Source organism: Athene noctua, chromosome 36 (assembly GCF_965140245.1).
Source record: "Athene noctua chromosome 36, bAthNoc1.hap1.1, whole genome shotgun sequence".
In the NCBI taxonomy this organism is placed as follows: domain Eukaryota; kingdom Metazoa; phylum Chordata; class Aves; order Strigiformes; family Strigidae; genus Athene; species Athene noctua.
Window position 1 is genome coordinate 904741 of NC_134072.1, and position 24646 is coordinate 929386.

At 68.4% G+C, this 24646-nt stretch overlaps 3 protein-coding genes across 5 annotated transcripts; all 3 read left to right on the forward strand.

Moving 5' to 3' along the window:
• Positions 1-1580: 1580 nt before the first annotated feature.
• On the forward strand, positions 1581-10537 carry FIS1 (fission, mitochondrial 1). Of its 3 annotated transcripts, none has more exons than XR_012635442.1 (6): positions 1581-1684; positions 5211-5343; positions 6047-6123; positions 6895-7000; positions 7938-8583; positions 8648-10537. XR_012635442.1 is itself a non-coding variant. In XM_074930922.1 (5 exons), the coding sequence occupies exons 1-5, from the start codon at positions 1640-1642 to the stop codon at positions 8033-8035; spliced, it is 459 nt and encodes a 152-aa protein (XP_074787023.1). In that variant the 5' UTR covers positions 1581-1639; the 3' UTR covers positions 8036-10537. The 3 variants fall into 3 exon arrangements, 1 of the variants encoding a protein (XP_074787023.1); XR_012635441.1 differs by having other exon boundaries at positions 7938-8227; positions 8331-10537; XM_074930922.1 differs by having other exon boundaries at positions 7938-10537.
• Positions 10538-12841: 2304 nt separating this feature from the next.
• On the forward strand, positions 12842-18534 carry CLDN15 (claudin 15). The gene is made up of 5 exons (XM_074930928.1): positions 12842-13112; positions 14227-14358; positions 16079-16160; positions 16740-16847; positions 16989-18534. Exons 1-5 carry the CDS (start codon positions 12887-12889, stop codon positions 17032-17034), a joined length of 594 nt encoding a protein of 197 aa, XP_074787029.1. The 5' UTR covers positions 12842-12886; the 3' UTR covers positions 17035-18534.
• A 1439-nt stretch (positions 18535-19973) lies between these two features.
• Positions 19974-23317, forward strand: ADAT3 (adenosine deaminase tRNA specific 3). The gene is made up of 5 exons (XM_074930887.1): positions 19974-20033; positions 20674-20972; positions 21825-22002; positions 22162-22819; positions 22907-23317. The coding sequence occupies exons 1-5, from the start codon at positions 19993-19995 to the stop codon at positions 23300-23302; spliced, it is 1572 nt and encodes a 523-aa protein (XP_074786988.1). The 5' UTR covers positions 19974-19992; the 3' UTR covers positions 23303-23317.
• The last annotated feature ends 1329 nt before the right edge of the window (positions 23318-24646 follow it).

The following is a 24646-nucleotide window of genomic DNA, read 5'->3' on the forward strand; positions in this document are numbered from 1 at the left end:
TGGGGGTTCTGGGGGGGCACACGCCGAAAATGGGGGATGCAGGAGGATGGGGGGGTATAAAAGGGGATTTGGGGGTTCTGGGGGGGGCACACCCCGAAAATGGGGGATGCAGGAGGATGGGGGGGGTATAAAAGGGGATTTGGGGGTTCTGGGGGGGGCACACCCCGAAAATGGGGGACGCAGGAGGATGGGGGGGTATAAAAGGGGATTTGGGGGTTCTGGGGGGGGCACACCCCGAAAATGGGGGACGCAGGAGGATGGGGGGGTATAAAAGGGGATTTGGGGGTTCTGGGGGGGCACACCCCGAAAATGGGGGACGCAGGAGGATGGGGGGGTATAAAAGGGGATTTGGGGGTTCTGGGGGGGGCACACACCCCGAAAATGGGGGATGCGGGAGGATGGGGGGGGTATAAAAGGGGATTTGGGGGTTCTGGGGGGGCACACCCCGAAAATGGGGGACACAGGAGGATGGGGGGGTATAAAAGGGGATTTGGGGGTTCTGGGGGGGGCACACCCCGAAAATGGGGGACGCAGGAGGATGGGGGGGTATAAAAGGGGATTTGGGGGTTCTGGGGGGGGCACACACCCCGAAAATGGGGGATGCGGGAGGATGGGGGGGGTATAAAAGGGGATTTGGGGGTTCTGGGGGGGCACACCCCGAAAATGGGGGACACAGGAGGATGGGGGGGTATAAAAGGGGATTTGGGGGTTCTGGGGGGGGCACACCCCGAAAATGGGGGACGCAGGAGGATGGGGGGGTATAAAAGGGGATTTGGGGGTTCTGGGGGGGGCACACCCCGAAAATGGGGGACACAGGAGGATGGGGGGGTATAAAAGGGGATTTGGGGGTTCTGGGGGGGGCACACGCCGAAAATGGGGGACACAGGAGGCTGGGGGGGGCCTGTCCCTAAAAAAGGGGACCCAGGTGTTCTGGGGGTGCCTTTAGGGGCTCCCCCCTCGAAAAAATGGGGGGCCCAGGAGTCTGGGGGGGGCCACAAAAAGGGATCTGAATATTCTGTGGGGGTCCCATCCCGGATCTGAGTGTTCGGGGGGGGCCGCACCCCCAAAATGGGGGACACAGGAGGATGGGGGGGGTATAAAAGGGGATCTGGGTGTTTGGGGGGGGCCCTCACCCCCAAAATGGGGACCCAGAAGTCACGGGGGGGTGACAAAATGGGACCCAATTGTCCTGGGGGGGGTCCCACCCCCAAACTGGGGGACCCAGGAGGTTGGGGGGGGGGCCCCAAAAACTGGGGGACCCAGGTGTCCTGGGGTGTCCCCCCCCCAAAAAAAATGGTGCCCGGGTTTCCGGGGACCCCCTCCCATCGCTCAAGGGGGACCCAGAGCTCGGGGGGAGCCCCCCGCCCCCCCAAAAACCCGGCCCCCCCCCCAATAGTGCTGCGGCGCCAAGAGGCTCTGGCCACGCCCCCTCGTTTTGTCCACGCCCCCTCGGGCTCAGGCCACGCCTCCCCCAGCAACGCCAACGGCGTTGCTGGGGGAGGCGTGGCCTGAGCCCGAGGGGGGCGTATCCAAGCCAATCAGAGCGGGAGGGGGGGTGGAGCCATGAGTCACTTCCGGCGCTGGAGGAAGGAGGCGGAGCGCATTCGTGACGTCACTTCCGCCGGCGCTTCCGGGTGCGATGGAGCCCGAGTTCGATGACTTCGTGTCGGTGGAGGAGCTGATGGTGAGGCCACGCCCCCCTCGCCCTGGCCACGCCCCCCTCCCGGATACCCCCACACAACCCCCCTCGTGGCCACGCCCCTTTTAGACCACGCCCCGACCAGCCCCGGGACCCCCGTTGGGGTCCAAGCTCCGCCCCCTATAGCGTAGCCACGCCCCCGAGACAAGCCCCGCCCACAACGACCCCTTCGCCGTGACCCCGGCCCCGCCCCCACGGGAGCTCCCAGTGGCCCCCAGTGCTCCCAGTTCCCTCCCAGTGTCCCCCAGTAACCACTAGTTCCCTCCCAGTGCTCCCAGTTCGCTCCCAGTGCCCTCTGAGCATCCCCCAGTGTCCTCCCAGTGCTCCCAGTAACCCCCAGTGTCCTCCCAGTAACAACTAGTTCCCTCCCAGTGCTCCCAGTTCGCTCCCAGTGCCCTCCCAGTGTCCCCCAGTAATCACTAGTTTCCTCCCAGTGCTCCCAGTTCGCTCCCAGTGCCCTCCCAGCATCCCCCAGTGCACTCCCAGTGTCCCCCAGTAATCACTAGTTCCCTCCCAGTGCTCCCAGTTCGCTCCCAGTGCCCTCCCAGTGTCCCCCAGTAATCACTAGTTTCCTCCCAGTGCTCCCAGTTCGCTCCCAGTGCCCTCCCAGCATCCCCCAGTGCCCTCCCAGTGTCCCCCAGTAACCACTAGTTTCCTCCCAGTGCTCCCAGTTCGCTCCCAGTTCCCTCCCAGTGTCCCCCAGTAACCCGCAGTGCCTTCCCAGTAACCACTAGTTCCCTCCCAGTGCTCCCAGTTCTCTCCCAGTTCTCTCCTAGCATCCCCCAGTGCCCTCCCAGTGTCCCCCAGTAACCCCCAGTGCCCTCCCAGTAACCACTAGTTCCCTCCCAGTGCTCCCAGTTCTCTCCCAGTTCTCTCCTAGCATCCCCCAGTGCCCTCCCAGTGTCCCCCAGTAACCCCCAGTGCCCTTCCAGTGCTCCCAGTTCCCTCCCAGCATCCCCCAGTGCCCTCCCAGTGTCCCCCAGTAACCACTAGTTCCCTCCCAGTGCTCCCAGTTCGCTCCCAGTTCCCTCTCAGCATCCCCCAGTGCCCATCTGGTGTCTCCCAGTAACCCCCAGTGCCCTCCCAGTGCTCCCAGTAACACCCAGTGCCCTCCCAGTGCTCCCAGTTCCCTCCCAGTGTCCTCCCAGTAACAACTAGTTTCCTCCCAGTGCTCCCAGTTCTCTCCCAGTTCCCTCCCAGCATCCCCTAGTGCCCTCCCAGTGTCACCCAGTAACCTCCAGTGCCCTCCCAGTGCTCCCAGTTCGCTCCCAGTTCCCTCCCAGTGTCCCCCAGTAAACCCCAGTGCCCTCCCAGTAACCACTAGTTCCCTCCCATTGCTCCCAGTTCTCTCCCAGTTCCCTCCAGCATCCCCCAGTGCCCTCCCAGTGTCACCCAGTAACCCCCAGTGCCCTCCCAGTGCTCCCAGTAACCCCCAGTGCCCTTCCAGTGCTCCCAGTTCGCTCCCAGTGTCCCCCAGTAACGCCCAGTGTCCTCCCAGTGCTCCCCGTTTTTTCCCAGTGCCCTCCAGTATCACGCCAGTTCCCTCCCAGCGACCTCCTAGTTTCCCCCCAGTACTCCCAGTGCCCCCCCACTAACCCCCAGTTCCCCACCAGTTGCCCCCCAGTATCCCCCAGTAACCTCCCAGTGCTTCCCCAGTGCTCCCCCAGTGCTCCCAGTTCCCTCCCAGCATCCCCCAGTGCACTCCCAGTTCCCTCCCAGTGCCCCCAGTAACAACCAGTGCCCCCCCAGTGACCTCCCAGTGCCCCCAGTAACCTCTAGTTCCCTCCCAGTGTTCCCAGTTTCTTCCCAGTGCCCCCCAATATCCCCTCAGTTCCCCTCCCAGTGCTCCCAGTGCCCTCCTAGTGCCCCCCCAGTATCACCCCCATTACCTCCCAGTTCCCCCCAGTGCTCCCAGTGACACCCTAGTTTCCCCCCAGTGCTCCCCACTAACCACCAGTTCACCACCAGTTCCCTCCCAGTGCTCTCTGTATCCCCCAGTAACCCTCCCAGTGCCGCCCAGTGACCTCCAGTGATCCCCAGTATCCCCCAGTTCCCCCCAGTACTCCCGGTTCCCTCCCAGTGCCCCCAGTATCCCCCCAAGTTCCCCCCCGAGTGCTCCCAGTGCCCTCCTGGTTTCTTCCCAGTGCTTCCAGTGCCCCCCAGTAACCCCCAGTTCCCCACCAATTCCCTCCGTGTGCCTCCCAGTACCCCCCAGTGCCCTTCCAGTGCCCCCAGTTCCCTCCCAGTCCCCCCCAGTTCCCTTCCCAGTACCCTCCTAGTTTACTCCCAGTGCCCCCCCAGTGTCCCCCAGTGCCCTTCCAGTGCATCCCCAGTGCTGTCATGGTCCACCCAGTTCCCTCCCAGTGCCCCCAGTGACCTCCTAGTGTCCTCCCAGTGCTCCCAGTGGCCCCCAGTATCCTCCCAATTCCCTCCAGTATTCCCCCAGTTCCCCCCCCAGAGCTCCCAGTACCTCCCAGTTCCTTCCCAGTCCCATCCAATATCCCCCAGTGCCCTCCCAGTGCCTCCCAGTTCCCACAGTATCCCCCCAGTTTGCCCCCCCCGAGCTCCCAGTTCCCCCCAGTGCTCTCAGCGTCTCCTCATCCCCCCCCGGCCCCACCCCCGCTGACCCCCCTGACCCCGCCCCGACCCCTGACCCCGCCCCCAACCATTAACCCTGACCCAACCCCCCGACCCCTGGCCCCACCCCATGACCTTTAACCCTGACCCCTGGCCCCACCCCTGGCTCTTAACTCCACCCCCTGGCCCCACTCCTCTGACCCTTGACCCCGCCCCTTGACCCCGAGGCCCCGCCCATGCTCCCTGACCCCACCCCCTGACCCCACTCCTTTGACCCCAGGCCCCGCCCCCTGGCCCTGCTGACCCCTGACCCCCAGGCCCCGCCTTCTGACTCTCCTGACCTCTGACCCCTGACCCCACCCCTGATCCTTAACTCCACCCCCTGACCCCACCCGTCTCCACTCCCTTGACCCTTGGCCCCGCCCCCTGATCCACCAGGCCCCACCCCCTGACCCCACTGATCCCCCAGGCCCCGCCCCACTGACCCTGACCCTGCTGACCTCTGACCCTTGACCTCACCCTCTGATTCCCCCAGGCCCCGCCCCCTGACCCCAGGCTCCGCCTCCTGACCCTGGTGACCCCAGGCTGTGACCTCTGGTGACCTCTGACCCTTGACCCCATGACCCCCGACCTCGGGCTCTGACCCCTGAACCTCGCAGACCCCAGGCCACGCCTCCTCCCTGACCCCACCCCGTGCTCCCCAGGCCCCTCCCCCTGACCCCGCCCCCTGACCCCGCTGACCCCAGGCCCCACCCCCTGACCCTGGTGACCCCAGGCCCTGACCCCGCTGACCCCAGGCCCCGCCCCCTGACCCTGCTGACCTCAGAGCCCTGACCCCTCCCCTCCCTGCTCCCCCCGGCCCTGCCCCTTGACCCTAGACCCTGACCCCAGGCCCCGCCCGCTGACCCCTGACCCCTGACCCCTGACCCCGCAGGCCCTGGAGCGGCGCTGGGCGGGGCAGCGGCGGGGCGGGGCCGTGTCCCCCCGGTGCCAGCTGGAGTACGGGGGGGGGCTGGTGCGGAGCCGCTACGGGAACGACGTCAGCAGGGGGGTGACGCTGCTGCAAGGTGGGGGGTCACGGGGGGTCACGGGGGGTCACGGGGGTCACGGGGGGGTCACGGGGGGGTCACGGGGGTCACGGGGGGGTCACGGGGGGAGAAATGGGGGGTCGGGGGGGAAAAAGGGGGTGATGGTGCTGCAGGGAGGGGGTGGGGGGGTGAGGGGGGTGAGATGGGGGTCGGGGGGGTCATGGGGGTCAGGGGGGGTCACGGGGGTCACGGGGGTCACGGGGGTCACGGGGGTCATGGGGGGGTCAGGGGGGAGAAATGGGGGGTCGGGGGGGAAAAGGGGGTGACGGTGCTGCAGGGGGGGGCAGGGGGGTGAGGGGGGTGAGATGGGGGTACGGGGGGTCGGGGGGGGTCGTCGGGGTCACGGGGGGGTCATGGGGGTCACGGGGGGGTCACGGGGGGAAAAAAAGGGTACGGGGGTGAAATAGGGGGAAGGAGGGAGGAAAATGGGGGTGACGCTGCAAGGGGGGGTCGGGGGGGTCAGGGGTTCAGGGGGGTGAAGTGGGGGTCACGGGGGGGTCACGGGGGGGTCACGGGGGGGTCACGGGGGGTGAAATGGGGGGAGGGGAGGGAGAGGCCCTGGGGGTGACGGTGCTGGGGGGGGGACGGGGGACACGGGGGGTCCCTGGTGCAGTGGGGGGAGGGGACGCCCCCAGCGCTGGGGGGGGTGACGCAGGCCCCGCCCCCCCCCGTGTCCCCCCAGAGCTGGTGCCGCAGGGGCCGGGGGAGGGGCAGCAGGAGCTGAGCTTCTACCTGGCGCTGGGGAACTACCGGCTGAAGGTGGGGGCGGGGCCGGGGGCGGGGCCGGGGGGCGGGGCCGGGGGGCGGGGCCGGGGGGGAGGGGCGTGTGGGGGCGGGGCGTGGGGACACCCCGGGGGGGAATCCTCGGCGGGAGGGGGAGGGGTACCCCGGGGGGGGGAGGGGGGAGGGGGGAAGGGGGGGGAGGGGGGGGGTGGGGCGGAGGTGGCCCCTCCCCCACCCGCCTCACGGGGTGTCTCTGTGCGTCCCCTCCCCCCCCCGCCTCTGGCCACGCCCCCGTGTGTGGCCCCTCCCCCTGTCTGGCTCCTCCCCCCTGTGTTCCTGCCCCTCCCCCACTGCCGGGCTCGCCCTGCCCCCGCCTTGTGCGGCCCCTCCCCTCCCTTGGCCACGCCCCCTTGGCCACGCCCCATCTGTCCCCTCCCCCCATGTCTCCCCCACCCTGCCCCTGTGTGACCCCGCCCCCCACATGGCCCCGCCCCGTGTGCCCCCCCGTGTGGCCCCTCCCTTGGCCACGCCCCCTTGGCCCCTCCCCATCTGTCCCCTCCCCCTGTGTCTCCCCCCACCGCTCCCCCCATGTGACCCCTCCCCCGTGTGTGGCCACGCCCCCCGTGTGTGGCCCCGCCCCCCGTGTGGCCCCTCCCCTCCTTTGGCCACACCCCTGTGGCCCCTCCCCATCTGTCGTCTTCCCTGTGTCTTCCCCCCACCCCGCCCCCCGTGTGACCCTTCCCCGGTGTGGCCCCGCCCCGTGTGGCCCCGCCCCGTGTGGCCCCGCCCCCGTGGCCCCGCCCCCAGGAGTACGAGCGGGCGCTGGCGCAGGTCGGGCGGTTCCTGGCGGCGGAGCCCGAGAGCCCGCGGGGGCTGCGCCTGCAGCAGCAGATCCGGCACCACATGCGCCGAGGTCAGACCCACGGCGGGACCCACAGCGACCCACAGCGACCCACAGGGACCCATAGAGACCCACAGTGGAACCCATAGCGGGACCCATAGTGACCCACAGGGACCCACAGCGACCCACAGCGACCCACAGGGACCCACAGGGACCCATAGCGACCCACAGGGACCCACAGGGACCCATAGAGACCCACAGGGACCCACAGCGACCCATAGAGACCTACAGGGACCCACAGGGACCCATAGAAACCCACAGTGGAACCCATAGCGGGACCCATAGTGACCCACAGGGACCCACAGGGACCCACAGAGACCCATAGAGACCCACAGGGACCCACAGAGACCCACAGGGACCCACAGCGATCCACAGGGACCCATAGAGACCCACAGTGGAACCCATGGCGGGACCCACAGTGTGACCCACAGCGTGGTCCGTCGCAACTCACAGTGGCCCCCAGCGCCCCACAGCCCCACGCTGCCACCACAGCGCCCCACAGCGCCCCACAGCACCCCCTGACCCCCCAGAGCCCCCCCATAGTGCCCCATAGATCCCCCATAGCCGCCCTATAGCGGCCTATAGCACCCCACAGCGCCCCATAACACCCCCTGACCCCCCATAGCCCCCCCAATAGCACCCCATATATCCCCCATAGCCCCCCCATAGTGCCCCATAGATCCCCTATAGCCCCCCCATAGCGCCCTATAGCACCCCACAGCGCCCCACAGCGCCCCATAACACCCCCTGACCCCCCCATAGCCCCCCCATAGCACCCCATATATCCCCCATAGCACCCCATAGCCCCCCCATAGCACCCCATAGCGCCCCACTTGTCCCCGCGGGGTGGGGGTGGGGCCGGGGGCGTGTCCCCAGCTCTGACGCGTGTCCTGTGTCTCCCCCCTCCCCCCGTGTGTGTGTCCCCCTCCCCTCCCCCCCCCCACCCCAGACGGGCTCCTGGGCGCCGCCATCGTGGGGGGCGTGGCGCTGGGCGTGGCCGGGCTGGCCGGGCTGCTGGGATTGGCCATTTCCCGCGCCCGGCACTGAGGGGGCCCCTCCCCCATCCCCCCCCCTTCCCCCCCTCCCCTCCCCCCCCCCCACTTTGCCCCCGGTGACGTCGAGGTGACATCGAGGGGACGAACCGGCGACGACGGGGGAGGGGACGGCACGGCGGGGGCGGGGCCGTGACATCGCGGGGACGACGCGGTGACAACGTGGGGACGTCAAGGGGACAACGCGGTGAGGACAGGGCAAGGACACAGCGAGGGCACGGTGACGTCGCGGTGACAGCACGGGGACGTCAAGGTGACATCAGGGTGACAACAGGGTGATTGACATCAAGGTGACAACAAGGTGACAACATGGTGACAACACGGTGACAACACGGTGACGTCGGGGTGACAACACGGTGACGTCAAGGTGTCATCAAGGTGACGTCAAGGTGACAACATGGTGACATCAGGGTGACAACACGATGACGTCAAGGTGACATCAAGGTGACGTCAAGGTGACAACATGGTGACACCAAGGTGACAACACGGTGATGTCAAGGTGACAACACAGTGACAACATGGTGACATCAAGGTGACATCAAGGTGACAAGACGATGAAGACAGTGACGAAACGGCGACATCACGGTGACATCACGGTGACATCAAGGTGAGATCAACATGACAACATGGCGGCAGCACGGTGACACCAACGTGACGTCAAGGTGACAACGCGGTGACAACATGGTGATGACACGGTGACATTGCAGCGACGCCGTCGTGGCGGTGACGTCACGGTGACGTCACGGTGACAACACGGCGACGTGAATAGTGACACAAAGGGACAGCACGGTGGCAGCACGGTGACCCGCCTTGTGACGGTGACATCGTGGCGGCGACATGGTGACACGCAGGGACATCGCGGTGACGTTGCGGTGACCCACGTTGTGACAGCGACACGGTGACGTCACGGTGACACAAAGTGACGCTGGGGTGACATCGCGGTGACGCCGTCCTGGGCGGTGACGTCGCGGTGACACAAGTAGTGACACTGCGGTGAGCCACGTCGTGATGGTGACATCGTGGTGGTGACACGAAGTGACGTCGCGGTGGCATCGGTGACCCACGTGACAGGGACACGGTGACATCGCGGTGACAACGTGGTGACACAAGTAGTGACAGAGGGTGACCCCGCAGTGACAGCGCGGTGACTCACGTTGCGACAGCGACACGGTGACGTTGCGGTGACACCGTCATGGCGGTGACATCAGGGTGACATCAGGGTGACACGGTGACATTGCAGTGACAGCGTCCCGGCAGTGGCAAGGTGACATCATGGCGGTGACACAGTGATGTCACGGTGACACAAGTAGTGACACCGCAGTGACATCGCGGTGACCCACAGCGTGACGGTGACATCGCGGTGACACAAAGTGCCATTGGGGTGACATCGTGGTGACACCATCACGGCAGCGACCTCACAGTGACACAAAGTGACATCAGCGTGACCCACAGCGTGACGGTGACACGGTGACATCGCGGTGACACCGTCATGGCGGTGATATGGTGACATCACAGTGACATCGCGGTGGCGATTTGGTGACACGCATAGTGACACAAAGCGACGTGGCAGTGACATCGCGGTGACCCACAGCGTGACGGTGACACGGTGACGTCACAGTGACACAAAGTGACATCGTTGTGACCCACATCGTAACAGTGACACGGTGACGTTGTGACGCACAGCGTGACGGTGACACGGTGACATTGCGGTGATGTGAATAGTGACACAAAGTGACACCGTGGTGACATCGTCGTGACCCACATCGTGGTGGTGACACGGTGACGTCACAGTGACACAAAGTGACATCGTCGTGACACCATCGTGACCCACAGCGTGACGGTGACATGGTGACATCACAGTGACACAAAGTGACATCGTCGTGACACCATCGTGACCCACATTGTGACGGTGACACGGTGACGTCACAGTGACACAAAGTGACGTCGTGGTGACCCACATTGTGACGGTGACACGGTGACGTCGCGGTGACACAGAGTGACATTGGGGTGACATCATGGTGACGGCGTCATGGCGGTGACACAGTGATGTTGCGGTGACCCACAGCGTGACGGTGACACGGTGACGTCACGGTGACACAAAGTGACATCGTCGTGACATCGTGGTGACCCACAGCGTGACGGTGACACGGTGACGTCGCAGTGACACAAAGTGACATCGGGGTGACACCGTCACAGCAGTGACCTCACAGTGACACAAAGTGACACCGTGGTGACACTGTCGTGACCCACAGTGTTACGGTGACACGGTGACGTCACAGTGACACAAAGTGACATCGTCGTGACACCGTCACAGCAGCGACCTCAGTGACACAAAGTGACACCGTGGTGACACCGTGGTGACCCACAGCGTGACGGTGACCCCGAGTGACCCCGCGGTGACCCCCCGGCGCCGCGGCCCCTCCCCCCCAGTGCCTTGGGGACCCCGTGTCCCCCCGCCCCTCCCCCGCTGTAAATAAACCTCTCGGTTCCGCCCCCACGGCTGCCTTGGGGGGGGGAGGGGCGGGGGGGGGAGGGGCGCCCAACCCCCACCCCAGAGGCCGCGGGTGTGTCCCCTCCCCCCCCTCCCCTCCCCCCCCCCTTCCCGCGGGTGTCCGGCGCGTGGCGGGAACGCCCCTCCCCCACCCGGCCCTTCCTGCCCCATTTCCGATGCCGGCGGCCGCCCCTCCCCCACCCAAGGGGGGGTGGGGGGGGGGGGTGGGGGGAGGGGAACAGGGACACACCCACCCCACCCCCACCGTGTCTGCGCCCCACGGAGCGGCCGGGCCCCACGGCGGGGGCTGGGCCCCACAGCGGACCCCCCACGTCCAGCCCCACGGCGGCATCTGCGCCCCACAGCGGGGTCTGCGCCCCATCTGGGCCCCCCATGTCCAGCCCCACAGCGGTGTCCCTGCCCCACTGAGGCCTCCCGGCCCCACAGCGGGCTCTGAGCCCCATAGAAGCGTCCGGCCCCACAGAGGACGCGGGAGTTCAGGCCCCATTTTGGAGCCCGGTGTCTGCGCCCCACTGAGGCCTCCGCGCCCCATGGAGGTGTCTGGGCCCCACGGCAGCGTCTGGGCCCCACAAGGGAGCCCCATGTCCAGCCCCACGGCAGTGTCCCTGCCCCACTGAGGACCCTGGTGTCTGGGCCCCACAGGAGTTTGGGCCCCACTGAGGCCTCCGCGCCCCATGGAGGTGTCTGGGCCCCACGGCAGGGTCTGGGCCCCATAGAAGTGTCCGGGCCCCACGGAGGACCAAGGATTCCAGGTGGGCCCCACATATCTGCGCCCCACAGCGGGGTCTGGGCCCGATAGAGGCCTCTGGGCCCCATTTTGGACCCCGGTGTCTGCGTCCCACAGCGGTGTCCCTGCCCCACTGAGGCCTCCTGGCCCCACAGCGGGCTCTGAGCCCCATAGAAGGGTCTGGGCCCCGCGGAGGACGCGGGAGTTCAGGCCCCATTTTGGAGCCCGGTGTCTGCGCCCCACTGAGGCCTCCCAGCCCCACGGCAAAGTCTGGGCCCCACGGTGACATCCCGGCCCCACTGAGGCCTCCCGGCCCCACAGCAGCATCTGGGCCCCACTGGGGGTGTCCAGACCCCACAGAGGACCCGGGGGTTCAGGCCCCGTGTTGGACCCCAGGGGCTGGGCCCCACAGGAGACCCACAAGAGTTTGGGCCCCACGGAGGCCTCTGGGCCCCATAGAAGTGTCCAGGCCCCACGGAGGACGCAGGAGTTCAGGCCCCATTTTGGACCCTGGTGTCTGCGCCCCACTGAGGCCTCCGCGCCCCATGGAGGCGTCTGGGCCCCATAGAAGTGTCCGGGCCCCACAGAGGACCCGGGATTCCAGGTGGGCCCCACATATCTGCGCCCCACAGCGGGGCCTGGGCCCCACAGAGGCCTCTGGGCCCAATTTTTTGACCCCGGTGTCTGCGCCCCACAGCGGTGTCCCTGCCCCACCGAGGCCTCCTGGCCCCACAGCGGGCTCTGAGCCCCATAGAAGTGTCCGGCCCCACAGAGGACGCGGGAGTTCAGGCCCCATTTTGGAGCCCGGTGTCTGCGCCCCACTGAGGCCTCCGCGCCCCATGGAGGTGTCTGGGCCCCATGGCAGCATCTGGGCCCCACAAGGGAGCCCCATGTCCAGCCCCACGGCAGTGTCCCTGCCCCACTGAGGACCCTGGTGTCTGGGCCCCACAGGAGTTTGGGCCCCACTGAGGCCTCCGCGCCCCATGGAGGCGTCTGGGCCCCATAGAAGTGTCCGGGCCCCACAGAGGACCCGGGATTCCAGGTGGGCCCCACATATCTGCGCCCCACAGCGGGGTCTGCACCCCACAGAGGCCTCTGGGCCCCCCATATCCAGCCCCACAGCGGTGTCCCTGCCCCACCGAGGCCTCCCGGCCCCACAGCGGGCTCTGAGCCCCATAGAAGTGTCCGGGCCCCACGGAGGCCTCCAGCCCCACGGCAGCGTCCGGGGCCGTCCAGGCCCCGCGGAGGCCCCACACTTCCCGGGGGGGGGGGCCGCCCCCCACACCTTTGCGCCCCCCAAGTAGCCCCCGGGTCCCCCCGGCGGGTTCCAGCCCCACGGCAGAGCCCGGCGCCCCCCAACTCCCCCCCCCCAAGTTGGTGTCAACAGGAAAGGGGCAGCGGGGGGGGGGGGGGGGGGGGATGGGGGGGTCAGGAAGGGGGGAGGGGCGCGCCGGCCACCTGGTTCCTTCCTGGAGGGGGGGTGGAGGGGGGGGTGGGGGGAGGGGAGGGGGGGTGTCCCCACCCCTGTCACACCCCCCCCCCCCCTTTCTTAAGGCCACCCCGCGGCCCCCGAGTGCCAGCGGCGTGTCCCCCCGCGCCCCCCCGCGATGTGCCCGGGCGGGGGCTGGGGGGTGACCCTGGGGGTGGCCCTGGGGGCCGCGGGGTGGGGGCTGCTGGTGGCCTCGCTGCCCCACGGCGCGTGGGGGCTGGCGGGGGGACAGGCCACGGCCGTGGCCACCGTCACCGTCACCCGCGGGCTCTGGAGCGACTGCGCCACCGACGCCAGCGGGGTCACGTCCTGCGTCCCCCTCGTCTCCCTCATCACCCTGCCCGGTGCGGGGGGGCGCGGGGGGGGCACGGGTAATGGGGGGGGGCTGGGGGGGGATATGGGGGGTGTGGGGGGCACCGGGAGGGGGGTTGGGGGATTGGGGGGGGGGACATGGGGGGGGATGAGGGGACATGGGGGGGTTGGGGGGGGGATATGGGGGGCTGGGGGGGGACATGGGAGGTGTGGGGGGGCCATGGGGGGACACGGGGGGGCTGGGGGGGGGATATGGGGGGCTGGGGGGGGACATGGGAGGTGTGGGGGGGACATGGGGGGACACGGGGGGGCTGGGGGGGGATATGGGGGGACACGGGGGGGGATATGGGGGGCTGGGAGGGGGGTTGGGGGGCTGGGGGGAGACATGGGGGGTGTGGGGGGGCACCGGGAGGGGGTTTGGGGGATGTGGGGGGGGGGACATGGGGGGGATGAGGGGACGAGGGGGAGCTGGGGGGGGGATATGGGGGGCTGGGGGGGGACATGGGAGGTGTGGGGGGGACATGGGGGGACACGGGGGGGGCTGGGAGGGGGGGTTTGGGGGATGTGGGGGGGGGACATGGGGGGCTGGGGGGGACATGGGGGTGTGGGGGGGCACCGGGAGGGGGTTTGGGGATGTAGGGGGGGGGACATGGGGGGGATATGGGGGGGATGAGGGGACATGGGGGGGTCGGGGGGCTGGGGGGGGACATGGGGGGTGTGGGGGGGACATGAGGGATCTGGGGGGCAGGGGGGTGGATGGGTGTGGGGGGGGGACACGGGGGGAGACATGGGGGGCTGGGGGGGGCTGGGAGGGGGGTTGGGGGGCTGGGGGGGGACATGGGGGGCAGGAGGGGGTGTTATGGGGGGGCTGGGGGGGGACACGGGGGGTGGGGGCACGTGGAGGGGATGGGGGGATATGGGGGGGTTGGGGGGACGGGGGGGGGACACGGGGGACGTGGGACAATGGGGGGGGCCGGGGGGGATCTTGGGGGCGGGGGGGCACATGGGGGGGCAGGGGGATAAGGGGGGGGCCGGGGGGTGACTCCTGCCTCCCGGGGGGGGGGGGGGTGGGGGTGCTCTATGGGGGTGCCCCTCCCCCAGGGCCCAGCTGGGGGGTGTCCCCTGACCCCCCCCCGCCCCCCCCAGGGTACCTGCAGGGCAGCCGCGCGCTGGCGGTGACGGCGGCGACTTTGGGGGCGCTGGGGGTGGTGCTGGGGGGGGCCGCGGGCACCCGGAGACGCGCCCGGGCGGCGGGGGGGGCCCTCCTGCTGCTGGCAGGTACGGGGGGGCTGGGGGGGGCCATGGGGGGGGTTTGGGGGGGCTGTGGGGCGCTATAGGGCACCGGGGGGGGGGTGGGGGGGGCTATGGGGGGGTTATGAGGGGGTTATGGGGGAGCTGGGGGTTGTTGGGGGGGGCTATGGGGCGCTATGGGGTGCTATAGGGCACCAGGGGGGGCTAGGGGGGGCCATGGGGGGGGCCATGGGGGGGTTTGGGGGGGCTGTGGGGCGCTATGGGGCGCTATAGGGCACCGGGGGGGGGTGTGGGGGGGGCTATGGGGGGGTTATGAGGGGGTTATGGGGGCGCTGGGGGGTTGTTGGGGGGGCTATGGGGCGCTATGGGGCGCTATGGGGTGCTGTGGGGGGGCTGTGGGGCGCTATAGGGCACCGGGGGGACTGTGGGGGGGCTATGGGGGGGTTGGGGGGTTGTTGGGGGGGGCTGTGGGGCGCTGTGGGGCGCTATGGGGCGCTATGGGGTGCTATGGGGGGGCTGTGGGGCGCTATAGGGCACCGGGGGGACTGTGGGGGGGCTATGGGGGGGGCTGTGGGGCGCTATGGGGCGCTATGGGGGGGCCGTGGGGCACTATGGGGCGCTATAGGGCACCAGGGGGGGCTGTGGGGGGGCTATGGGGGGGATGGGGGGGTTATGGGGGGGCTATAGGTTGCTATGGGGGGGCTATGGGGCGCTATGGGGTGCTATGGGGTGCTATGGGGCGCTATGGGTCGCTATGGGGGGGCTATGGGGTGCTATAGGGCACCAGGGGGGGCTGTGGGGGGGCCATGGGGAGTTATGGGCGGCTATGGGAGGTTATGGGGGGGCTATGGGGGGCTATGGGGCACCATGGGGTGCTATGGGGGGGCTGGGGGGCACTGCGGGGTGCTATGGGGTGCTGGGGTGCTATGGGGGCTATGGGGGTTCTATGGGGCGCTGTGGGGCGCTGTGGGGCGCTATGGGGCGGCTATGGGTCACTGTGGGGTGCTGTGAGGCGCTGTGGGGGTCAGTGGGGGCTCTATGGGGCGCTCTGGGGTGCTGGGGGGGGTCAATGGGGCGCTATGGGTCACTGTGGGTCGCTGTGGGTCACTATGGGGCGCTATGGGGTGCGGTGAGGTGCTGTGGGTCAGGCTGTGGGTCGCCGTGGGTCACTATGGGTCTCTGTGGGTCTCTATGGGTCGCTGTGGGTCAGGCTATGGGTCTCTATGGGTTGCTGTGGGTCTCTGTGGGTCTCTATGGGTCGCCGTGGATTGCTGTGGGTCGCTGTGGGTCAGGTTGTGGGTCGCGGTGGGTCTCTGTGGGTCACTGTGGGTCAGGCTGTGGGTCTCTATGAGTCTCTATGGGTTGCTGTGGGTCACCATGGGTTGCCGTGGGGCACCGTGGGTCAGGCTATGGGTCTCTATGGGTCTCTATGGGTCTCTGTGGGTCTCTGTGGGTTGCTGTGGGTCTCTGTGGGTCTCTATGGGTCACTGTGGGTCTCTGTGGGTCAGGCTGTGGGTCTCTATGGGTCGCTATGGGTCGCCGTGGGTCGCTGTGGGTTGCTATGGGTCTCTATGGGTCTCTATGGGTCTCTGTGGGTCTCTGTGGGGCGCCGTGGGGCGCTGTGGGTCTCTGTGGGTCAGGCTGTGGGTCTCTATGGGTCGCTATGGGTCACTATGGGTCTCTGTGGGTCGCTGTGGGTCGCTGTGGGGCGCCGTGGGGCGCCGTGGGTCAGCGCTCTCTCCCCCAGCCCTGGGGGCTCTGGCCGCCGCCTCCTGGTTCGCTGCCGCCGTCACCCGGGAGTTCTTCGACCCCCAACATGGCGGCGTCCGGTGGGCGGGGCCGCGGGGCGGGGCCGCGGGGCTGGGGCGGGGCTACGGGGGCCGTGTGGGGCTATGGGGCAAGGGGGATGGGGCGGGGCTCTGTGGGTTGTGGGTGGAGCTTGGGGCTTGTGGGTGGGGTAAGGGGTGATGGGCGGGGCCGTGGGGCTGTGGGTGGAGCTATGGGGCTGTGGGCGGGGCTGTGGGGCTGTGGGCGGGGCCGTGGGGCAGTGGGGCGGGGCCATACGGTTGTGGGCGGGTCTGTGGGGATTGTGGGCGGGGCTGTGTGTTTGAGGGTTGTGGGCGGGGCTATGGGGTTGTGGGTGGGGCTGTGGGCGGGGCTATGGGGTTGTGGGTGGGGCCGTGGGGCTGTGGGCGGGGCCGTGGGGTTGTGGGCGGGGCCGTGGGGCTGTGGGCGGGGCTATGGGGTTGTGGGTGGGGCCGTGGGGTTGTGGGCGGGGCCGTGGGGTTGTGGGTGGGGCCGTGGGGCACCGGGGGGCGGGGCAGGCACTGGTAGGGGGGTCGAGCGGGGGGAGGGGTGTGTGTGCGGGTGGGGGTGGGGTGACGCCCCGCCCCCCGCCCCTCCCCCAGGTACGAGCCGGGCCCGGGGCTGATGCTGGCGGCGGGGGGAGGGGCGCTGGCCGGAGTGGGGGGAGGGGCGCTGCTGGCCGCCGCCCGGGGCCCCCCCGAGCGCCCCCGGTGAGCGACCCCTCCCCCGCGCCCCTCCCCCACCCTCCCGCCCCTCCCCTCCCCCCCCCCTTGTCCTGTGGGGGAGGGGCGGGGTGCCCCTCCCCCCCCACACCGCCGCCCCTCCCCCCTCACTGCCGCCCCTCCCCCCAGCGCCCCCAGCCTGGGGGACAAATACGGGCGGAACGTCTACGTGTGAGCGCCACGCCCACACCGCCCGGCCACGCCCACACCGCCCGGCCACGCCCACACCGCCTGGACACGCCCACACCGCCCGGCCACGCCCACACCGCCCGGCCACGCCCACACCGCCTGGACACGCCCACACCGCCCGGACACGCCCACACCGCCCGGCCACGCCCACACCGCCTGGACACGCCCACACCACCCGGCCACGCCCACACCGCCCGGCCCCGCCCACACCGCCTGGACACGCCCACACCGCCCGGACACGCCCACACCGCCCGGCCACGCCCACACCGCCTGGACACGCCCACACCGCCCGGCCACGCCCACACCGCCTGGACACGCCCACACCGCCCGGCCACGCCCACACCGCCTGGACACGCCCACACCGCCCAGCCACGCCCACACCGCCTGACCCCGGAACACCCGAACACACCAACGGCTGCAACCAGTGCCCCCCAGTGCTCCCAGTAACCTCCCAGTAACCCCCCAGTGTCCTCCCAGCGCTCCCAGTACCCTCCCAGTGTCCTCCCAGTGTCCTCCCAGTGCTCCCAGTAACCTCCCAGTGCCCCCCAGTGCCCTCCCAGTGCCCTCCCAGTGCTCCCAGTAACCCCCCAGTGCCCTCCCAGTGCTCCCAGTAACCTCCCAGTGTCCTCCCAGTGTCCTCCCAGTGCTCCCAGTAACCCCCCAGTGCCCTCCCAGTGCTCCCAGTAACCTCCCAGTGTCCTCCCAGTGTCCTCCCAGTGCTCCCAGTAACCCCACAGTGTCCTCCCAGTGCTCCCAGTACCCTCCCAGTGTCCTCCCAGTGCCATCCCAGTGCTCCCAGTAACCTCCCAGTGCCCCCCAGTGCCCTCCCAGTGCTCCCAGTAACCCCCCAGTGTCCTCCCAGTGCTCCCAGTAACCTCCCAGCGCCCCCCCAGTGCCCTCCCAGTGCTTTCAATAACACCCCATTGTCCTCCCAGTGCTCTCCCAGTGCTCCCAGTAACCCCCCAGTGACTCTCAGTAACCCCCCAGTGCCCTCCCAGTGCTCCCAGTAACCCCCCAGTGCCCTCCCAGTGCTCCCAGGAACACCCCAGTGTCCTCCCAGTGCTCCCAGTATCTTCCCAGTAACCCCCAGTATCCACCCAGTATCTTCCCAGTATCCCCCTTCCCCCACAGCATCCCCCCAGTGGCCCCCCAGTGCTCCCAGTAGCCTCCCAGTAAGCCCCCAGTGCTCCCAGTAGACTCCCAGTGTCCTCCCATTGCACCCAGTATCTTCCCAGTATCCCTCTGGCCCCACAGCATCCTCCCAGTGCTCCCCCAGTGCTCCCAGTCTCCTCCCAGTACCCTCCCAGTGCTCCCAGTCTGCTCCCAGTGGCACCCCTGCGAAGGGACAGGGCTGGGCAGGTGCTGCCCACTGGTCCCTACTGGTGCCAACTGGTGTCTTACTGGTGCCAACTGGTGCCCTACTGATCGCTACTGGTCCTTACTGGTGTACATTGTTATCTTACTGCTGTAAACTGGTGTCTACTGGGACGCTGCTGGTGTCCTACTGGTGTCTTACTGCTCTCTGCTGGTGCAGACTGGTTCAAACTGGTGCCTGCCACCATCCTACTGGTGTCCTACTGACCCCTACTGGTGCCTACTGGTGTCCTACTCCTCTGTACTGGTGCATACTGGTGTCCTACTTCTCCCTACTGGTTCCTATTGGTGCCTACTGGTGCCCTGCTGGTGCATACTGGTTCCTACTGGTGCCTACTTGTGCTTTATTGACACTCACTGGTGCCCCACTGGTGCTTACTGGTCCCAGTTGCTGCCCTACTGGTGCCCTACCGGTGCATATCGATTCTTACTGGTGCCATACTGGTGCCATATTGGTGCATACTGGTGCCTGCTGGTTCTTATTGGTGCATACTGGTGTTTACTGGTCCCTACTGGTGTCTACTGGTGCATACTGGTGCCTACTGGTGTTTACTGGTGCACACTGCTGCCCTACTGGTGCATACCGGTTCTTACTGGTGCCATACTAGTGCATACTGGTGCCTACTGGTTCCTACTGGTGCCTACCGGTGCCTTACTGGTTCCTACTGGTTCCTACTGGTGCCTACTGCTGCCTTACTGGTGCATACTGGTTCCTACTGGTGCCTACTTGTGCTTTATTGACACTCACTGGTGCCCCACTGGTGCTTACTGGTCCCAGTTGCTGCCCTGCTGGTGCCATACTGGTGCCTACTGGTTCTTATTGGTGCCTACTGGTGTGCTGCTCCTCTGTACTGGTGCATACTGGTGTCCTACTGGTGCCATACTGGTGCCTACTGGTGTCCTACTCCTCTGTACTGGTGCATGCTGGTGTCCTACTGGTGCATACTGGTGTCCTACTGGTGCATACCTGTTCTTACTGGTGCCATACTGGTGCATACAGGTTCCTACTGGTGCATACTGGTGTTTACTGGTGCATACTGGTGCCATACTGGTGCCTACTGGTTCCTACTGGTGCATACCTGTTCTTACTGGTGCCTACTGGTTCTTATTGGTGCATACTGGTGCTTACTGGTTCCTACGGGTGCCATACTGGTGCCTACTGGTGCCTACTGGCGCGTACATGTTCTTACTGGTGCCATACTGGTGCATACTGGTTCCTACTGGTGCCTACTGGAGCATACTGGATCCTACTGGTGCATACTGGTTCCTACTGGTGCCTACTGGAGCATACTGGATCCTACTGGTGCATACTGGTGCATACGTGTTCTTACTGGTGCCATACTGGTGCATACTGGTGCTTACTGCTTCCTACTGGTGCATACCTGTTCTTACTGATGCCATACTGGTACATACTGGTGCATACTGGTGCCTACTGGTGCCCGCTGGGCGGCGGGTGCGCAGCGGCGCGCCCCTCCCCGCCGCCAGGGGACGCTCTGCCCGCCCCCGCCCGTCTCGCTGGTTCCGGCCGTCGGGCCCCGCCCCTCCACTTCCGCCTGAGCCGCGCTGACCAATGAGCGCGCGGGGGCGGGGCCGAAGCGGCGGCGGCGGCCGGTGAGGGGCGGCCGGGGGGTCAGCGGGGGGGGGTCAGGGGTCAGCGCGGGGTCGCGGCGCCGCGGGGGGGGCCCGGGGGGGGGTTTGGGGGGGCCCGGGGATATGGGGGGGCCCCGGGGGGGTCGCTGTTGTGGGGGCGGGTCCGGGGGGGGCCTAGAAATGGGGGGACTATGGGGGGGGGTCTTGGGGGGGGGCCCCGTGGGGGGGCCCCGTGGGGGGGGGGCCCTATAGGGGCCTCAATACTGGGGGGGTCGCTATGGGGGGATTTAATTTGGGGGGGCCCCGGGGGGGTCGCTATTGTGGGGGGGGGGGGCGTGGGGGGGCCTATAGGGTGGGGGGGTCCTTGGGGGGGGGCCCTAGAAATGGGGGGACTATGGGGGGGGCGCTATGGGGAGGGGTCTTGGGGGGGGGCCCTGTGGGGGGGGTCACTCTGGGGGGGTCACTCTGGGGGGGTCACTGGGGAGGGTCACTGGGGGGGTCACTCTGGGGGGGTCACTGGGGGGGGGTCACTCTGGGGGGGGGTCACTCGGGGAGGGTCACTGGGGGGGTCACTCTGGGGGGTCACTCTGGGGGGGGTCACTGGGGGGGGTCACTCTGGGGGAACCCCCCAGCCCCCCCTAACCCCCCCCCGCCCCCCCAGAGCGATGGAGCCCCCCCCAGACGCCGCGGGCGATGCCGGGGGGTGCCGCCCCCCCCCCGAGGCGGAGCCCCCCCCCTGGTCGGTGCCGTGGGAGGGGGAGGGGGGGCCCCTGCGCGTGCTGGGGGGGGTCGCGGCCCCCCTGGTGCTGCGGGGGGAGACCCAGCGGCTGCTGCGGGAGCTGGGGCGCAGCCGGCCCCTCCCCCACCTGCCCCACCTCAAGAGGGTGCGGGGGGGGGCGGGGCCGGGGGGGGCCGCGCTCCTGCTCTGCCTCGAGAGTCAGCTGGGACCCCCCCGGCACGGTACCGGCGCGGGGGGGGCGCTGGGAGAGCCGTGGGAGGGATGCTGGGGGCACTGGGAGGGCGCTGGGAGGGATACTGGGGGCACTGGGAGGGTGCTGGGGGCACTGGGAGGGTGCTGGGGGCACTGGGGGGGCACTGGGAGGGATACTGGGGGCACTGGGAGGGTGCTGGGGGCACTGGGAGGGTGCTGGGGGCACTGGGGGGGCACTGGGAGGGATACTGGGGGCACTGGGAGGGTGCTGGTGGCGCTGGAGGGGCACTAGGAGCACTGGGGGAGCACTGGGAGGGATACTAGGGGCACTGGGGGGGCACTGGGAGCACTGGGGGGTCACTGGGAGGGATACTGGGGGGGCACTGGGTGGGTGCTGAGGGCACTGGGAGGGGCACTGGGAGCACTGGGGGGGCACTGGGAGGGATACTGGGGGCACTGGAAGGGTGCTGGGGGTGCTGGCAGAGCTGTGGGAGGGATACTGGGGATACTGGGAGGGTGCTGGGGGCACTGGGGGGGCACTGGGAGTGTGCTGGAAGCACCGGGGGGGCTCTGGGAGGGTACTGGGTGCACACTGGGTGCACTGGGAGGGTGCTGGGTGCACACTGGGTGCACTGGGAGGGTGCTGCGAGAGCTGCGGGGGAGATACTGGGGGTACTGGGAGGGTGCTGGGAGCACTGGGAGAGCTGTGGGGGGGATACTGGGGACACTGGCGCGTCTGTGGAGGGGCACTGGGACAACTGGGGGCAGATACTGGAGGACTGGGGGGGGATTGTGGGAGCACTGGGGGGGGATACTGGGAGCACTGGGGAGTGCTGGGGCTGTCCCAGCTGGTGGGGACACGAGTGTCACTGCGGGTGCAGGAGCCGACGATGTCACCGATGACGTCACCGATGATGTCACTGATGATGTCACCGATGAGGTCACCAATGATGTCACCACAACCCCTGTGAGCAGCTGTGTCACCGCGGCCTTTGGGGACCCCAGTGATGTCACCAGTGTCACCGATGATGTCACCGATGATGTCACCGGGAGCCCCAGGTCTGGACATGTCACCCACGTCCCCCCAAACCCTGGGGCCAGCTGTGTCGCTGTGACCTTTGGGGTCCCCAATGATGTCACTGGTGACATCACTGATGATGTCATTGATGTCACCGGTGTCACTGATGGTGTCACCCATGATGTCATTGATGTCACCAGGAGCCCTGGGACAGGACATGTCACCCATGTCCCCCCAAACCCTGTGGCCAGTTGTGTCACCGTGACCTTTGGGGTCCCCAATGACATCGCTGATGAGGTCACTGATGATGTCATTGATGATGTCACCGGTGTCACTGATTATGTCACTGGTGATGTCACCAATGATGTCACTGGTGTCACCGGGAGCCCCGGGTCTGGACATGTCACCCACGTCCCCCCAAACCCTGGGGCCAGCCGTGTCGCCGTGACCTTTGGGGTCCCCGATGACATCCCTGATGATGCCATTGACGATGTCACTGATGATGTCACTGGTGTCACCGACGATGTCACTGACGATGTCACCTGTGTCACCAGGAGCCCCGGGACGGGACCCGTCGCCCACGTCCCCCCGCACGCTGCGGCCAGCCGTGTCGCCGTGACCTTTGGGGTCCCCGACGCCACCCCCGGGGCCGCGCCGCCGCTGCCGCCGCTGCGGGTGCTGCTGGGCCCGGGCGTGTCCCCGCGGGGGCTGGGCGCCCCGTTCCGCGTCCCCGTCCCGGCGCGTCCCCCGCGGGACCCGGCGGAGGCGGCGGCGGCGCTGGCGGCCGGTTTGTGGCCCTGGACGCGGCGCGGCGTCGCGCCCCCGCCGCCCGTCCTGTCCCCGGAGGCGGCGGCGGCGGCGGCGGCCGCCATGGCGCTGGCGGTGGCGGCGGCGGCGCGGGGCGGCGGGTCCCCGCGGGCGGGCGCGGTGGCGGTGGACGCCGCCGGGCGGGTGCTGGCCGTGGCGCGGGACGCGCGGGGCCGCCGCCACCCGCTGGCCCACGCCGCCATCGCCTGCCTGGGCGCCGTGGCGCGGCGGCGGCGGCGGGCGGCGGCGCGGGGACGAGATGGCGGCGCGGCGGCGGCGCGGGGCCAAGATGGCGGCGCGGCGCCGTACCTGTGCGCGGGGTGCGACGTGTACCTGACGCGGGAGCCGTGCGCGCTCTGCGCCATGGCGCTGCTCCACGCCCGCGTCCGCGCCGTCTTCTTCGGGGTGGCGGCGCCGCAGGGCGCCCTCAGCACCCGCTACGGCCTGCACGGCCGCCGGCGCCTCAACCACCGCTACCGCGCCTACGGCGGCGTCGCCCCCCGCGCCTGCGCCCGCCTCGCCGCCCCCCAATAAACCCCCCGGCCCCGAGTGCTGCTGCGGACTGGGAGCGCTGGGAGGGACTGGGGGGACTGGGAGGGGTGGGATGGGAGGGGTGGGGAGACTGGGAGGGATGGGATGGGGAACTGGGAGCACTGGGAGGGATTGGGGAGACTGGGAGGGATGGGAGGGATGGGGAGACTGGGAGCACTGGGAGGGATGGGGAAACTGGGAGGGATGGGAGAGATGGGGAAACTGGGAACACTGAGAGTGATGGGGAAACTGGGAGCAATGGGGAAACTGGAAGTGATGGGAGCGATGGGGAACTGGGAACACTGGGAGTGATGGGGAAACTGGGAGCACTGACACACGGCGCCATTTTGGGGACACACGGCGCCATTTCGGGGGGACACGGCGCCATTTTGGGGGCGCACGGCGCCATTTTGGGGGGACACGGCGCCATTTTGGGGTCACACGGCGCCATTTTGGGACACGGCGCCATTTTGGGGACACACGGCGCCATTTTGGGACACATGGCGCCATTTTGGGGACACACGGCGCCATTTCGGGGGGACACGGCGCCATTTTGGGGGCGCACGGCGCCATTTTGGGGGGACACGGCGCCATTTTGGGGTCACACGGCGCCATTTTGGGACACGGCGCCATTTCGGGGGGACACGGCACCATTTTGGGGTCACACGGCGCCATTTCGGGGGGACACGGCACCATTTTGGGGTCACACGGCGCCATTTTGGGACACACGGCGCCATTTTGGGACACACGGCGCCATTTTGGGGACACACGGCGCCATTTCGGGGGGACACGGCACCATTTTGGGGTCACACGGCGCCATTTCGGGGGGACACGGCACCATTTTGCGGGACACACGGCGCCATTTTGGGGACACACGGCGCCATTTTGGGGACACACGGCGCCATTTTGGGACACATGGCGCCATTTTGGGGACACACGGCGCCATTTCGGGGTCAAACGGCGCCATTTTGGGACACACGGCGCCATTTTGGGGTCACACAGCGCCATTTTGGGACACACGGCGCCATTTTGGGACACACGGCGCCATTTTGGGACACACGGCGCCATTTTGGGGACACGGCGCCATTTTGGGGTCAAACGGCGCCATTTTGGGACACACGGCGCCATTTTGGGGACACGGCGCCATTTTGGGGTCACACGGCGCCATTTCGGGGTCAAACGGCGCCATTTTGGGACACACGGCGCCATTTTGGGACACACGGCGCCATTTTGGGGACACATGGCGCCATTTTGGGACACACGGCACCATTTTGGGGACACACGGCGCCATTTTGGGACAGACGGCGCCATTTTGGGGACACACGGCGCCATTTTGGGGACACACGG

Coding starts and splice junctions, on each gene's coding strand:
- FIS1 (XM_074930922.1), top strand. CDS start 1,640: ATGGAGCCCGAGTTCGATGACTTCGTGTCGGTGGAGGAGCTGATG. Junction 5,344..6,046: donor GGGGGTGACGCTGCTGCAAG/GTGGGGGGTCAC, acceptor GTGTCCCCCCAG/AGCTGGTGCCGCAGGGGCCG. Junction 6,124..6,894: donor TGGGGAACTACCGGCTGAAG/GTGGGGGCGGGG, acceptor CCCCGCCCCCAG/GAGTACGAGCGGGCGCTGGC.
- CLDN15 (XM_074930928.1), top strand. CDS start 12,887: ATGTGCCCGGGCGGGGGCTGGGGGGTGACCCTGGGGGTGGCCCTGGGG. Junction 16,161..16,739: donor CCCCAACATGGCGGCGTCCG/GTGGGCGGGGCC, acceptor CCCCTCCCCCAG/GTACGAGCCGGGCCCGGGGC. Junction 16,848..16,988: donor GGCCCCCCCGAGCGCCCCCG/GTGAGCGACCCC, acceptor CCCTCCCCCCAG/CGCCCCCAGCCTGGGGGACA.
- ADAT3 (XM_074930887.1), top strand. CDS start 19,993: ATGAGCGCGCGGGGGCGGGGCCGAAGCGGCGGCGGCGGCCG. Junction 22,003..22,161: donor GATGTCACCGGGAGCCCCAG/GTCTGGACATGT, acceptor TGATGTCACCAG/GAGCCCTGGGACAGGACATG. Junction 22,820..22,906: donor CCCCGGAGGCGGCGGCGGCG/GCGGCGGCCGCC, acceptor GTGGACGCCGCC/GGGCGGGTGCTGGCCGTGGC.